The sequence below is a fragment of the Abramis brama genome, assembly GCF_963993115.1.
Source record: "Abramis brama genome assembly, chromosome: 5".
NCBI classification, from domain to species: domain Eukaryota; kingdom Metazoa; phylum Chordata; class Actinopteri; order Cypriniformes; family Leuciscidae; genus Abramis; species Abramis brama.
Genome location: NC_139967.1, coordinates 30,654,903 through 30,671,794, shown reverse-complemented (window position 1 = coordinate 30,671,794; position 16,892 = coordinate 30,654,903). Strand labels below are relative to the sequence as shown.

The following is a 16,892-nucleotide window of genomic DNA, read 5'->3' as shown; positions in this document are numbered from 1 at the left end:
TCCTAGATCCTGATACTGATTCCCAAGCACAAATTATAAGTGGAGTTCAGCCCCACCATTACATTAACAGTTACTGCACTGTATTGACGCAACACACACTGGACTAGTTTATTTTTATATTATAAGAACAATGTGGAGTTACAGTGAACAATTAAACCATCTTAAACCAGCATGCATTTACATTCAGGTTTGGTGTTGGTCTAGCTGATTGACTAGAATGCTGCTTACCATCGAAACTGGTAAATCTGGCAGACCAAATTACTGGAAAAGTTAGGTCTTACCTGAGTCCCTAAGCAGGCCATCATCATGTGTGTGAGGAGTTTGGCAGCAAACATGAGGAATCTAGAGCACAGCACATGAGAAACAACGGCCAAGGCAAACCCTGCGGGTGAAAGACAGACATATACTATACAAAGTCTTGAGGATACAAGCAATGCATGATTTCTTGTCACATTACGGTGGGTTTTGTATCCCCTCAAGCATGTAGACAGGACTGTAGTGAGTTACCTGAGATACAAATAAAGCCAGCAGCATAGAAGGCCTCGTTGAATGAAGCAAAACTTCCTGTCTCTGCATATGCTGTGTAGACGGACAGATGCGTACAGGCACACTCAACAAAATTCTGACTGTCGTCCACCACACGACAGAACTGACCATCAGACAGCCAGCTGGAGAAGAGAAATAGCAAAATGATCATGACAAGCCACATATAATGCCATATTTAAACCTGTATCAAAACGAGTTTTTATCTTATATTTTAGGATCAAGTTCAATGCGACAGATTTTTCTGTGAGGAAACACAGAAATCTGTTATATTGGACTTGACTGTCTGTTCATCTAAATTAAACTTACGCAACACACTAAATTATCATTCCAAACAAACTCTCAGTGAACTCCCAGCTATTAAGCTGTCACTAAGATAAGTTAGCTGAAGGAATCATTTAGTCGCTCTAGGGTGTCATTTACATTTACAAGGAATCACAATCGCATAATAATAAATGGTTCCAAAAGTTCCCAAAGTTATCAGAATACATATGCTTTAGGATAACAGATATTCTAAATATTAATTCTGAGAGCAATCTGTTTTAAAACAATCCAAACCTGCAGAGAATTCAGGGACAAACTGTACAGCTAATAGTCGTGCCTAAAAGCAATGAAATTTCCTCTAGAATGGCCTCCTGGCCAAGAACACACAGAACTTTCTCTGTCCTAAAGAATGTGTGAGCCTTAAAAGACTCCGTCATGGCAGGTCATAAACCCTGAACCTTAAAACTCCACACTGTACACACTGTCTGTCTCACTGATGAGTGTGAAATACATGGACAAGGTCAGAGCTTTACTTCCAGATGGTCATCACATTTGGATGAGGAATTGAGAAACGCCCATTACCATAACTGAATTTCAGAGCTAAAGCTCAGCGATTGCACACACTGCAAAGACAGTAACAATGGCATCGATTTTACCGCGAGTCTGATGATTTGAGCAGGATGTTTCTCAGTTTGGCATTCATCATGAGATGTTGCAACTGTAATTCCTCACCATCAGCATTCGTAAGTGTATGTCCATCAACCGATGTGTATATGTCTAATTTATTACGGTGCACATGTGGCAACTACATCATTAACAGATGTAACATTAAAGTTGGTAAAACAAATCTTGCTCCATCCTTTATCATTACCCAAAGTAGTAAGAACAACAGACAATTTGCATTAATGGACATAATTTTAGGTAATAGTGGGCATACAGCTGATTCGCTACTATTTCAGTTAGCCGGAGACCTACAGCTGCACTGGGTGTACACAATGTAAAACACAAAACTACATATTTTGAACACTCGATAGTAAATATATACATCAATAATTTATCATACACACAGGTTGTGATTCTGAGGAGCGATAGTTGGTCCAAATAAAGTGGGTACTGTCCCATCTAATGGATAAGCGTTTTGTAAATCCCATTTAGACCAAAAGGACCTCGTCAAAATTTAGACCTCGTCAAAAGGTTATACTGCTGTTGTATCGCTGTGGTAATTTTAACCTCTGACTCTTCACATCCTCATCCTTTGAAAGTGTTTACAAAGAAAATTTGCTTTTGCGGACCATCTACAGCGTTTGAGGGCAGGTCAAAGTAGACGTTGTTCGCGGGCGGACATTAGGCAAATGTGTTATCCAGTGAAGTGCAGCCGTCATGGAAGTGGGATTCAGAGTTCAGAGTCAATTCTTTATTTTGAGAGACAATCACTTTTTCATCGTGCACTTTCGGCTTCACAGCTTTGCAGATCGTTTAAATTCACAGACAGCTACATTACACATTGCATGAAAGGGAAAATTCGAAAAAGGGCACTTTAATAATAACAATACGCATGTATTTATGCTTCATAATTACCTTTCGGCAGCCTGATTCCAAAGCAGGCACAGAGATTGGCGAGGTTTTCCGCGTCGATCTGGAGTGTGTATGCGGTAAACAACCTCTTGACCGTCAGCGAGAGGTTTAGAGCCTCTGCCATGAAGACTGACTGAGAAAACCTGCAACAAACATACATATAGATTATTCAAAATGAAACAGATGTTTTGTAGTCAGTTTCCCAATTCCAAGTGCAAATAAAATCTCTATAATCACTATAAATGCCATATCCATGATGAAACCCCATAGATGATTTGTAAAGGCACACAAACCATCTAAAATCATAATTACACACTGAAGAAAAGGAGACAACTTTAAATTTCCAACTCAACAGTGTCATCTGCTGGACACTAGCTTGAGCCTACTTGACAAAAGCTACATTCACTTTTGCTTAAGCAAACTGTAAATCAAACAAATACAAATATAATACAGTGTTGATGTATTCAGGGATACAGTGAAACACTCTTTCACCTTGTCATTTAATGCGCTGGCTTTTGTGTTGGTGAGGAACCAGTGCTCAGTACTGTATTCTGTGAAGTGCACTTTACGGCAAGCGGACGGGGCCATGCTGTCGGCAGGAAGGGCTGGCACCTCCAGCAGGGTCTCAGGCAGAGTGAACGTGTCTGTGTTTTTGCCTGTAAATGTGTGGCCGTTGATCTGAGTGGGGTACCAGTGGTGAGCAGCTATGGTGAAATACGGGCAAGTATCCAGTATGGTTGTGCCTCTGAATGGAGTATAAAGGAAATCAATGCATACAAGAATGAGCTCAGGTAAAAAACAAACAGAAAAAAATCCTATTAATGGCAATAAATAGATCTCACCTCTTTCCTTCTGCCTCACACTCAATGTCTGTGAGCAGACTGAAGGCAAAACGCTCTGCCACTTCAGCGAGCTGGCTCAGTCCTCGAGTGTCCGCACGCCTGGGGTTTGCCATGGCGCACAGGAGGTCATAGGTCAAGCTGCGGCTGCTGTCTTTTAGCGGAGTCTGCTCAGCGTCATTCAGAATCTGTTAAGTGAGGTTAGGAGAATTAAAAATGAAACTTTGTTGTCAAGAGTTTCTTTTACACAGTGGAGCCTTGTGGCTGCACATACAAGCATTGTACTCCTAGATAAGACATTTCTATGAACTTAAGGAACAAAAAAGCATTGTAAAGAAAGCTATCTTAATTGATCTCTGGGGGCCAATATGTGGCCCCTCATTGTTCTTTTAGACCGAAAGTAGATCAGCTGGATTTCCTGAACTACCCTATTCAAAAATTCTCAAGACCCGGCTAACTTTAAATAAGTCCTCACCTCTCTGAATCCAGATAAACATGTTTATAATTCATTTTATAAATATATACAGTACACTACTGTTCAAAAGTTTGGCATCTGTAAGATTTTAATGTTTTTGAGAGAAGTATTTTATGCTCACCAATGTTGCATTTGTTTGATTAAAAATACAGTTAAAACAGTAAAATTGTGAAATATTATTAAAATTTAGAATAACTGTTTTCTATTTTAATATATTTTAAAATGTAATGTATTCCTGTGATGGTAAAGTTGAATTTTCAGCACTCGTTACTCCAGTCTTCAGTGTCACATGATTCTTTAGAAATCATTATAATATGATTTTATTATTTACCATTATAAAAGTATATTTGGTGCTCAAGAAACATTTTTTTTATTATTATCAATGTTGAAAACAGTTGTGCTGCTTAATATTTTTGAGGAAACGATGATTCATTTTCAGGATTATTTGATGAATAGAGAGATCAAAATGTCTTTACTGTTACTTTTGATCAATTAAGAAAAGAAAAAAAAAAAAAGGAAAAGAAATCGTACTGACCCCAAACTTTTAAAGAGTAGTATGCTCTACATATCAAAGATTGGAGCCAAAGGGTTGTTAGTGTAATGATTTTACACTCCTTGGGCCCACAACCTTGACATGCTTACCTTGCTATTTAGATAAGTATTTCCCATTTACTACTATTATTTTTAAATTAAATTATTGAACTTGATTAAAACCCTGAACCAAAGTACCAAATCCTAATTCTAAAAATAGAATCAAAATATAATTTAGTCAACTTTCCTTCTGAGGAATCCCTCAAAAGGACATTTTTTTCTCAGATTGAGCTAACTTTTGGAGACATTTTTCAGAAATGTTGACCCTTAATGTTTAGGTCAAACACACACACTTCCCTCATTTGCTCACCTTGCTTAGTGCATCAAACACTGCTGTTAGCTGCTCTGGAGTGATGTCCTTACTAACTTTATTGATAAGCCCCTGCAAGACCCGGTTGATGATGGTCTCATCCAGAAGCTGTTGTAACTGGTCCAGCAGGGCCCATATTGCCTGAGTCTCGGAGTCCAAAACCAGGGTTACATTAGCCAGCCCGAATTCTGGGTGAACCCGTGCGCCACCGGTGGCATCAGACAGAACCACGCGGAACCGTTTGGGTGTTGGGTTGGAGGAACCAATGTTTGGCGTGAGGGCCACGTCCAGACCGGCACTTCTTTGTCCTATCTCAAAAGTCAGGGTGCCCTCCGCCATGACGAAGTCCTGTCCTGCCACAGCAGGCCAGATCAGATTGGGTCCTATAGATTCTGCTTTCTGAAGCTCCTGTGAGAGTAGATGACACACATTACACAATTAATACTCAGACATTTACTCCGAAAGTCACTTCCTAAGAACTTTTAAAGTAGCTGTACCTGCAAGCTGGTCAGAGGTTGACAGAGGTGAAGATTTAAAACTTTAAATTCAGATATTTTAAATCTGCAGAGAGATGATTACATGTTCTGTTTTTTTTCCCCTTTGAGGTGTGTAACATACTGGAAATTAAAAGCATTTCCTTATGCCTAAAAGTGAAACAGTAGGTAATAAAAACTGAAAAATGGAGGAAAGGAAAGGTGCCAGAGGTACAAAAAGAGCAAAAAAGCTGGCATGAGAAAGCACTCCCACAGACTGATGTATTTTTGGCGTAAAACCATATTCGACATGTCAATCCTACTTTTCCAGATCCACTATGCAACCATATATATTGCCTTTGAAGTATCTTCTGGGAACTCAGTGGCCTAATTGCTCAGAGCTCTTATCTTCTCTACATTCATCATCTTAGCTCATGAATTTGACATCATCTCAGGCCTCTCATCACTAATGAGGTCACATTATGTAATGGGGTCAGAGAGGGGCGTAGGCTGGGTAGTTGTAGCTGCTCTTTGATTACAGCCAATGAACATTTACTAAGAGTAACGGAATTATCAGCAAGTAAGTTTGCAATGTAATATTTTGGTAGAACACACATAATCGAGAAAGTACTGTATGTATTATCTATGCCTCCTTGCCTCTAGATCCTGCATATTATTGTGCCTAATGCATATTTATTGGTATTTTGGGAGAAGTTTCCCTCTGAATCTCACCTGAATGCGGTACTTCACAGAGATGGCGGATGCTGTACTGGAATCCCTGTAGACCTGAAGACTGACGCTTGTGGCACTGAGGGTGACCACGGGTAGTCTGGAGCCCTGGGCAAAGGACACCAGCCCCCGTGGGTCATCACTCTCTAGCATGGTGACGTTGGCAAAACGGGCAGTTTGGTTTATGGTGGCACCCTCACCCACTTTATAGACCTCCACCAGAAACCACACCTCATACTCTGGGTCCTGCAGTACACAGTCAAGGAGCAAGATGATTAGAGAAGCTGTTTAGGTGGATTCCTCTTAAGCACTACATAAAAACAATTATAATCTAAATGGACAGAAAGTTCAGAATGAGACTTAAGGCCAATTCACTCCGCACAGACAAACGCTAACAAACACATTTGTTGGGTTTTGTCGGATCAATGCGTTACCCCTGTTGGCGTCTGTTGGAGTTGGTCAGGGTTTGTTTTCGTTCAATAAGCGTTTGCGTTTTCTGTTGGGGCAGTGTGAGCATGTCAGTTATTTTTCATAAAATTCTAAATCCAACGGCCAACTTGTTTGTTGGTGTTTGTCTGTGCAGTGTGAATTAGCCTTTTTAAAAACAAAACAAGACAAAAAAACTGAAAAAAACAAAACCTATACCTTGTCTGGCCGGACTTCCAACTTGAGGGCACAGAGTACTTCTCCCTTCCTGCAGACGGATGTGCCCGAAGTCTGCTGCAGCTCTCTGGTCAGATTCACTCCATGACTGACCACTGAGTGAACTGTAGCGCTGAACGTGACTCTCCAAAACACCAACACATCCTCAAATGCTCTGGAAATGAGGGGAAATGTTTCTTTTTGGCAAGCATATCTACTGAATAACACTGATTTGCAGTATTGAAAGCACAACATAATCTTAAATATCGATGATACCTGTTTTCCTGTCTTTGCAGAAAGAGTGTTGCTGTCCTGTTTTCTGAGTCCTCATCCAGAATCTGACCCAACTGAGAGCTCAAACTAAAGCCAACTATACCGTTCTGAAGATCACTCCCTGTTGCAGAGAAGCATTAGTAGCTTAGCTCATATATACACTACCGTTCAAAAAATTGGAGTCAGTAAGATTCTTTTTTTTTTTTTTTAAGAAATTAATGAGAAATGTTCTCAAAATAAGGATAAATTTGCTAGAACAGCAAATCATCATATTAGAATGTTTTAAGGATCATATGACACTGAAGACTGGAGTAATGATGCTGAATACATTTTACCGACCCCAAACTTTTGAACAGAATGTACTGTATTAAAGAAACAATAAGAATGGCCAATATAAAAGAGTTTCAGACCAGCTGACTGAGGTATCACTTGCTCTATCAGGCAAATGCTGCATTGTCACTACATATTACATTTATCTATAATATTTCTTGATCATGTACATGTTTCCTTTCAAATGTAAACAGTTTCCTGTGATGTATTGAACAATGTTATTGTGTTGACAATGTTATTATTTGGTTGATTTGTCACCAAAGTAGCATTACTTAGCCTGCTAAAAATAGATGATGCTTTGTGAAATCTGAAAGAATTACTTCCAAAGTATCAATTAGAACGATCTTAAAATGATCCATTTTGCACAATATAGCAAATATTTAAAACATATATATATATATATATATATATATATATATATATATATATATATATGTTTTAAATTAATATGTTTATATATATATATATATATATATATATATATATATATATATATATATATATATATATATATATATTCTTTCAGATTTCACAAAGCATCATCTATTTTTAGCATCTATTTTTAAATATATAAGTATATATACTTATATATTTTTCACATGTATATGTATACAGAAAAAAAAAAAAATCAGTTTATAATTTTTGTGGTGGAGCCAGTGAAACTTTTAGCAGGAAAAGTACAACATTGAGGCAGAGAAAAATCGTTACTGTTGATTCCTGTAATGACAGTAATGTTCTCACCCAGAATAATGATTTTGGCAAAGGAAGTGAACCCCAGTTCATCTGGCACGCTGACAATCTGCGCTCCACCTTCTGCCTCGATGAGGTAGATAAAGAATGCCTCCTGTCCCTCCGGCTCCTGATCATTCAGTATGAGGACACTGACCTCCACCTCGTTCTGTCCCTCAAACAACGTGACAGTTTGGGTCTCCAAGGCAAAGTCCTCCCCTTCCAAAGCCCATGTGCCATTATGCTCCTGATGAAACTGGGCTGCATCCCCCTCTGGGGTTCTGCGTCCTGAATAAGCCCTGATTTTGGCACTCACCACTCCTGTGAGCCCTACCGACCTCCGTACTCTTAGGGCAAGCTTCTGTTGGGGCGCACCTTCCTGACTGTCTTCAGAAATGCGTACTATCGCTGGTCCTATGCTCAGAAATCCGCTAACAACATCATTAGCACGAATGGTAACTGTAGCAACACTATGCTGAGGCACAAGTCGAGGCTGAGCTGCGATTGAAGGCAAACTGGTGCTGAGAACACGCACACTGGTTAAGTTCACATAAAAATTCTCATCTGGTTCAGTTAGGGAATCATCTAGAATGGACAGTCGAATGGCAGCAGATGTTTGGCGGGAATCAAACAGAAGCTGCCCGTCTGCTACTGCTGCAAAATCCTTATCAGGTTGGGCAGTGCCAGGCCATGTCTTGTAGGAGATGCTGGAACGGTTGCTGCGGAAGCCGTAGAGACGCTGGACGTAGAGGGTGATGGTCTGCACGTCCTCCTCAATGACCAGCTGCCGAGAATCAGGATGTAACTGATACAATCCTAATGGCTCCACCTCAGCTACTGTGTAACCAGTCCTGAACGCACAGCACATATATCAAAACATTCAGATACCAACAAGAATTAAGAGAAAGGAGATTTGTTTTTTGAGAAGAGTGTTACCTGAGACGGGCTCCACCAGGTGACTCTGACTCTGCAGAGGTCAGGTAAATGGCATGTGCTGTGACAACTGACATGTTATTAACAGCACTGAGAGAGATCACCTCACTCCTCTGACCATAGGCAAGCATTACCGTGCCTTCAGATAAAGAGAAAAAGAAGAACAGCAGTGTCAGTTCATAATTTCTGGATTTTTATCATATATATATATATATATATATATATATATATATATATATATATATATATATATATATATATATATATATTAAGTAATTTCTCTCTCTAGGGCAAACCTGATCTTGGCGAGATGTCTCCTGGCTGGTAGCCTGGTGGAGTTTGGCCTGGGGGGAACCCAGAGCTCCATCGGACGGTTACGTTCCCATATAAGCCTGTCCGTGTCACCAGCGCCTCACACTGGCCACTCTCTGTGTCTGAGACACGCAGGGCCAAAGAGGCAAATCCAACCTACAGCACAAGGAGAGAAACATAATTAACATTGAGTTTCAATACAAAGTATTAGAGACAATCAGTGAATAATAATTTATAGTAGATTACGTCTATTATAATGATGCATTAATTATTTAAAACATTTATTTTTTATTTATTTTTTGCATTGTGCCATTATTTTCATAATAATACATTTAAATTTAAAGTTTAATTTATGCTTATTTCTTTATTATTATTTTTTCTGTAAAACACTGTAAAAAACTGTATCATCAGCATAACAAGTTTTCATTTTTCTTTAGATTTTTTGGGGGATAAAATGTGACCTGGACACTTTTCACATTTTGTGAAGATTGCTTAAGACTCCACAGGACGCATTTCCCTTAAAATGTCAGGAAAAAAATATTGCCTATTGCCATTTGTAAATATTGTGAAATGCTGTTTTGAGCATTGTCACTTTTTTTCATTCAATTTCAATAAAATGCACTTTTTATAGCTTTTAGAGGTATCACTGTAGACAATAATATATGCAAACAATAATATATAGGTAACACTTTACAACAAGGTCTTATTTTTTAACATTAGTTCATGCATGAACTAACAAAGAACTAACAATGAATGAACAATATACGTATTTTACAGCATTTATTAACCTTTCTTAATGTCAGGTGATAAAAAATGTCATGTTCATTTTAGTTCACAGTGCATTGAGTAAGGGTTAATGCCCGACGAGGTGTCCATTATCAGGTATTAATGGACGACGGCCGAAGTCCATTAATACCTGACAATGGACACCTCGAAGGGCATTAACCCGCTTATACCATGATCACTTACGAAAGAAATAAATATTTAATCAATTAATAATACTTTAATGTGTTTTAGAGTAAAAATCGTGAGGGTTTTTATTTATTAAGTCGAGCGCACTATTTAATATCTCCCGATACAACCGGCACATCCGGGAACTTAACTGTCAATTTCGTAACCGCCCCTTTTTAGGGGAAAACCAGAGCCCGTCTACGGAGAGCCTGCCCACTCCCTATTAAGTCCTATTGTACCGAATTTTGGTTGTAGTTCCACCAGAGCTCCACTGGGGGCGATCGTCCATGAGTGCAGAATGAATGGGAGTCTATGGGGCTATACGGCTAAATTTGTCTCTTTCACACGATTGCCGTTGAGAAATCTCAGATTTGATTGTAGGTTTTGCAAGTTCAACATGGGTTATAGGTCGAAAGTTGAATGAACGAGTACTTATGTCCTTTTGATTTCTTACAGGTTGAGTTGTTGTTGCCCATAACACGCTAGCATTCTGCTAATGAACGCTGATTGGTCAGTGAAGGACTGATTACGACCAGAGATGCTGCTTGATGGCATCGTGGCATCCGAAGCGGGACCAGAAACAAACAAAACAAAAGCTCTTCTAGCACGTGTATTTACCTGTGTCAGCTGTGTTGTCGATGCCTCGAGTGAAAAGAAAGTGCAAAACGCGAAAGCACCAAAGTGACTGAAGGATTGCCGTAAAGCAGCATCTCTGGTCGTACGATGTGTATGACGTCATTGACACTTTAAAATACTTTTTAAAGCAAATAAGTGACTCTAAAAAATCTAACACCCAGCAATGTGTAATTTCTTTGCATCTCCTTTCGAATACAACATTCAAATTACTACACAAAAAATTATATCCTGAGAAAAGTGGATTTTGATGTGTATAGCGCCATAGACCTCCATTCATTCTGCACTCGTCCTGTGAGCGCCCTCATATGGAATCAGAGTGGAACTGCAACCAGTTCAAAAGCCGGAAGTGTACTGAGAGTGAAACTTCTCGCCTTATTAGACATTCTCTGGGAAAACAAACCAGACTTCCCATAGACTTCAATACAAAATAGCGGCACAAAACAACGTCCGTGCACAGCCGGCAGACGTGTATTACTTCAGAAATCACTTAGATGAAATATGTCGAGTAATTATATGTCCACCCTGCTTTCCATAGAGCGTGAACGATACATTTATAAACTTAATTTGGGCAACTTAAAACCATGACCCTACCAGCGTCAAATTGGTCTAACAACCCCACCCAGTGGCCAGAAGTGTCTTACCCGGACATTTACTCGTACCTCATCGAGTCACCAGGTAGCCAGTGAATGATTTTACTTCGGTTTTAAGAAGTAAACATCTTTAAATGTATAATATTATGTCTTTATATTTAGAGTAGCTACTGAGTGCACTTTTCTGTCCAGCCATACAACTAGCCTGATTTAGCTTTCGATAGCACCATCCGTAATTCATGGTATTTCCATAACAGCAAGATATTGATGATGATGGCAGGCAGAGATGGGCATAAATACATGGAAATGTATTTAAAATAAAATAAAAATACAAAATACTGTGTGGAAGAATTTAATTAAATACAAATACATAATAGGGGTAGCCTACTGTGTGAAATTTTTTTTTTAAATACAAATTACATGTTTGTAAGTGTTAGTACACGTCCTCAATCCGATACTATAATGGAGCTCGCCGGTTTGTTTTCCCCTAAAAGTGGGCGTGAACCTTTTCAGAGACGTTCTATGACGCTACGCCGGTTGTATGTATACAGGCGTTGCCAAGCAACGTGGCCACAGCGACCCGACCGCAGCAGTTGATCAGTGAGTTTGAGCCAGCGCAATCATTTAGAACTGTCATCAGGCAAACTGACGGGACGCCTTTCCTAGGTGTACATTATCACTTTTTAATGGACACCCTGCAGCCAATCAGAATCGAGTATTCACCCAGACCATGGTATAACCAATTTTAACTGACACAACTTTTGATCTTAAAAATGTATTTAGTAAATGCTGAGATTAAAATAAATGAAGATAAATAAATGCTGTAGAACTATTGTACATTTTATTTAATGTAGTTAACTAATGTATACATTAAATAAATAACTAAAAAATACTGCCACGACTACAACTGATGTAATATAAGACATAATTGGCAAACCAGCATATTAATTAGTTGTGTGCCATCTGGTGGTGATATTAAAAAGTGTTTTATGCAATATTCTACCTCTGCATTAGCTGCCACTTCAGGAACAGAAACGACAGCCAGCTTTGATTCCAGTTGAATTCTGGGAGGTGAACTGAGCAGGGGACCAATCAGAGTCACATCTGTCAGCTCAACACTGAAGTTAAAGCCTGTCGCAAAGAACACCTGTAGAGGACACATTCAAAATAGCAATACAGACTGTATTAAGGTTGACAAGTTTCTTATAGTCCTTAAAAAATCTAATTCAAATACAATAAATCACACACCTGGCTACTAAATGGCACTTTAACACTGGCCTCTTGTTCTCCGTCCTTCACCAGTATGTTCCCAGTGATTGTGTCCTCTGTAAAGCTCTGCCCAGGGGTGGTAAAACTGATTCTGTAACCCACACTGGCATTGCCAAACGCCCCTGCCAGCCTGTTCACACTGATGATTAGTTGTCTACTTCGGTCCGCCACGTTAACAACCACTGACTGGTTTTGAGAGTAAAGGACAAACACCCCGTGGGGTTCGTCATTGGCCCGGACTTTAAAACGGGTACTGCTGCGATTTATATCCAACTCTGCGCCTCCCTCCACAGAGATTAGACGGAGGATGTACGTTTCTTCCAACTCAGGCACAGAGTCGGGAAGCAGGGTGAGGACTATCTCTGTCACACGCTGTCCTGCCAGGATAGTGACAGAACCCTGCAGAGCAGCAAAGTCACCTGATGTGTCTGCATCACTGAGGATTTCCCAGAAAACCTGAAAAAAAGAAAGAAAATGGGGCTGATTATAATTACAATACTATCGCTACTGTTTCGGGTCGATACGAAGTCTCCTATGCTCACCAAGGCTGCATTTATTTCTTTTAAAATACAGAAAACTGTAACATTTAAAATAAGTTTTCTTTTTTTAAAGGATATTTAAAAATGCAGTTTATTTCTGTGGTTGTTTTTTAAAAAAGTGTTTGTGTATATTATGCTTTATGTTATACTTTTTTCTTACCGTGATGTTGCCCATAACACCCTCTCTACGTGTGATAAGGAGTGATATTTTAAGTGGGCCTTCGCTGTCAGAAGGCTCACTGTAAATGCGCTCTTTCAGGTCCTGTTCTGTGAACTGTACTATGCCATTGGGGTCTCCAAACTTCTCAATCTGGAGAATGAACACATTGTACACAATTGCAAAAATGTCACATTGCTGTATTTACAGTTTAACCCTCTGTTTTCTAGAGGTTATCAGTCACTTTTTGTGTGCTGAGCAGGACGTACCGTGAGTGTGACAGATCCAGCTCTGGGGTCAATGCCAATCTCTCCAGAGAGGATACTAAGCACGACGATAAATTTCTCTGTGACCTCCACCTCACCATGAGGCAGGATCTTCAGCTCAATGCTGCGCACACCCCCTTCCCCATCTCTGAAACCGAACGTCCCGTTCACTGGTTCACCAATGTCTGTGTTTACTGATGGTAAAACCTCATTTGAGTTTGGACCTAAAATCTGCCATATTACCTGAGGAATAGAAATGATACAAGCACATGTCAGATAAACACTTTGAATCTGTGGTGATTCCTTTAAGACAGTACAGGAAGCACTTAAATATCATGAAATGTCTTTCCTGCTGTCATTTATAAATATTGTAAAATACTGTTTTGAGCCTTGTCACGTATTTTCATTAAATTTTATTAAGTTTAAACCAGCTTTTAGAGGCATATTGCAAACAATAAAATAAACTAAAATAAAATAACAGCCACCACTGCTTTGAACCCTGAATAAATTACAAATCAACATCTTGCAAAAAGAAACCAAAGGGAAAACCAAAATCTAATAGAAAATAAAAGGAATTTCTTCTCCAATATATTGGTATTATTTTCCTGACTAATAATTAACATAATTATTACTGTTTAATTGATTATTGAAACTTACTTTGAAGAATACATATTCTTTTGTCTATGAATAATATAAAATCTACATTAAAGTAGCATAAAGGTCTGTATTAAATCATGTATTCACCTCACAGACCATCTTCTGAGTTTTGATCCACCAAAATATTCCACAATCCTCATTTACCACATTATTAATTGCATACAAATCAATAGAAACAACCAGTTTAGGGTCTGTCTGTGCTCCAAGTGCTTCCCCACATGCAAAAAACTGATATTTAATTGGATATGGCATCAGAAGTGTGATGTCACAGTCTAGACGGGGGCTCACCGTGGCGTTTCCCAGCAGCCCGTCTGCTCTCTCTACAAACAGGGTCAGTCTGAGGGTACTGTTGGGGTTTGGAATTGTGATGGTGCTTTGGTTGATGAATCGTACCACACCATTTGGTGAGTCACTTTTGGCAATTGTAACTCGTGCAATTAGCTGAGCTCCAAGTATGGCACCTCCTGTGGCACCGGTGAGTTGCATCTCAAATATCTCATTAAATTCACTGTGGGAAGAAAAAAACATGCTACAAGTTAATAAAACGTACACTCAGCAACTATACAATTTTTAACCAATTCAATGAAAGCATGTATAGCAATGAAAGTTAATAACCCCTTCCTTACCTCTCTGTGTCATCCACTATGGAGACATTGATATAGCTGAGGGATTGGCCATGCTGAAAGGTGATGGAGCCATTGAGCATAATGTAATCTGAACCAGGTTGAGCAGTCAAACCTTTGGAGATAAACTCTACTGTGACCTGCCCATAGGATCCAATACGCCTCAGTACAGGGATGGACAGAATTCCTACATCTTCCTCAACTGTGACACAAAAACAATCAGAAAGACTGAGAACAAATATATGTATGTAGTGTACCATACACATTTGTATCCCAGTGTAATTTAATATTATTTATATACCATTACAGTATTTATTTATTCATTATTATTACAATTATTACAATTTTAGTGATTTTGTATTTTTTGTCAATTTTATTGCTTTTTTTGTTCCAGTATTTCTATTTTGCTTTATATTGCTTTTATATTTATTTCAGTTTTAGTTTTAGTAATTGTAGTACTTCAAGATTTTTGTGTAATATTTATAATTTTCACTTTACTTCAATTCAAAAATCAAAAATGAATTGTAATATTTTTAGTTATCAATAACAACAGTCAACACATCAATACGTATTGTAATCGAGATTATTTGAAGGTGAAGTGTAATTCTTTAAATGTTAAAATAATTTATATTTTCCAATCTTAATATGAAGAGACAACTTCAAAGTAAACAATTTCTCAAAATTACCATGCCTTTCATACTATACACGATAGTGATGCCTAAATTCAATTGTAACATTTAAAACTATTAATTTTATTTCTGGTTAATATTTTTTTTTATATATTTTAATATTGGTCATTTATTGGTTATTGTTCATATTTTTAAGAAAAGGAACATTCTCTTCATTAAAAAATACATAATAAATCACAAAAGAGAAAAAAGGAGAGAGGCATAAAAGTACCAGTGATGTTGACATATTTGGGGTCAAACTCCAGAATGCCCTCAGCGTTGTCATTTTTCTGGATAATCACCATAAGGGAGGACAGATTGCCAATAGCTGGAGGCTGGTCAGTCTGTAGGCCGTACTCTCTCACTGTAAAATCCATTGAACTGAAAACAAGAGGAAAGAAATAGATACATTTTCAGCAAAAGTATATAGCTAGTACTATTCCAAGCTACTGCATGACTTGGGTTTCAGATAGCAGGCTGAACTCTACCTGGCATTTAGAAGCTCTACTAGAGTAATGTTGAGGAAAAACTCCTCTGGTCCTTCTGGAAGGTCATCATCGAGTATAGTCAGTGTGATGACCTTTGAACTCTCCCCAGGCCTGAATAGCAGCCGACCAGAGGACTGTCCAAAATCTTGTCCGCTGATTGCAGTTCTGCCTTCCGTGTGGTAACTAACCCACACGCTGCCAAACAGACCCATGGAACGAACAATGGTCACATTTACCTGGTAAGAGACAAGACACTGTTGGAGACTCAACTACCTTTGAGAAAGGGTTCACAGATATATTCATTCCCATCTCTTACAATCTGTTACAATTTATTCTAGGAAGTTGGCAATGGACAAAGCATACACAGAACTTACCCTGTGTGTCTATTTTCAAATGCAATATAGTCTTATTACCTCTGAACAGCTCCATTATACTCAACAAGCACTAAAAACACAAAGTCTCTCATTAAGAAAACTTTCCAGTGTTTTTTTGTCTTTGGATTAATGGTTGCTAGGCTATTGCTTTATGGAAGTTTCAAAACATTTTCAATGACTTTCCCAGTCAAGGGGATTGGAATAGGCAGAAGCACTTAGTCCTCTGGTTGTGGTTTGTATCTCAGCAGTGGTAATGACATGTAAGGGGTCTCACAGCTCTGTCCTCTTCAGTGGCACGCAAAGAGGCTTGAGAGAAGGAGAAGAGCCCATGGGGAAGGTCACTGGCAGCCATAGTGATGGTGGCAAGTTGTCTGTCAGGGTTGATTGCTGAGCCCGGGGTTAGAGAGCTCAGTCTGAGCTGATATACACGTCTTTCTTCTGGAATCACATCATCTAGTGCCTACAGAAACAGGGAGAGGTAATCAATTTTACTTTGTGTAAAGATGGTTTACATTTTTACAGTTTACAGGGGAAATATTATGCTGGGTCTAGACAGGGAACAATGGGATATACTACACTTAAATTATACATTTTTAAATGAATATGTATTAGTATTCTGACATGTCTGGAAGTTATTTAAATATTGACACGGAACA

General features: G+C 38.7%; 1 protein-coding gene across 1 annotated transcript in view; it reads right to left on the bottom strand.

The window, feature by feature from the left end:
* adgrv1 (adhesion G protein-coupled receptor V1) overlaps nt 1-16,892 on the bottom strand; it is a gene marked incomplete at its 5' end in the record, with an annotated part of 127,935 nt that overhangs the window by 55,250 nt on the left and 55,793 nt on the right. The window contains 21 exons of the mRNA XM_084113738.1: nt 282-382; nt 508-668; nt 2,386-2,525; nt 2,875-3,127; nt 3,225-3,409; nt 4,598-5,005; nt 5,803-6,045; nt 6,445-6,616; nt 6,718-6,835; nt 7,786-8,624; nt 8,710-8,845; nt 9,003-9,174; nt 12,199-12,342; nt 12,444-12,920; nt 13,164-13,313; nt 13,430-13,669; nt 14,372-14,591; nt 14,710-14,908; nt 15,607-15,755; nt 15,863-16,098; nt 16,511-16,696. Of these exons, the coding sequence (XP_083969864.1) occupies nt 282-382; nt 508-668; nt 2,386-2,525; nt 2,875-3,127; nt 3,225-3,409; nt 4,598-5,005; nt 5,803-6,045; nt 6,445-6,616; nt 6,718-6,835; nt 7,786-8,624; nt 8,710-8,845; nt 9,003-9,174; nt 12,199-12,342; nt 12,444-12,920; nt 13,164-13,313; nt 13,430-13,669; nt 14,372-14,591; nt 14,710-14,908; nt 15,607-15,755; nt 15,863-16,098; nt 16,511-16,696 (4,929 nt within the window). The remainder of the gene's footprint in view (nt 1-281; nt 383-507; nt 669-2,385; nt 2,526-2,874; nt 3,128-3,224; nt 3,410-4,597; nt 5,006-5,802; nt 6,046-6,444; nt 6,617-6,717; nt 6,836-7,785; nt 8,625-8,709; nt 8,846-9,002; nt 9,175-12,198; nt 12,343-12,443; nt 12,921-13,163; nt 13,314-13,429; nt 13,670-14,371; nt 14,592-14,709; nt 14,909-15,606; nt 15,756-15,862; nt 16,099-16,510; nt 16,697-16,892) is intronic.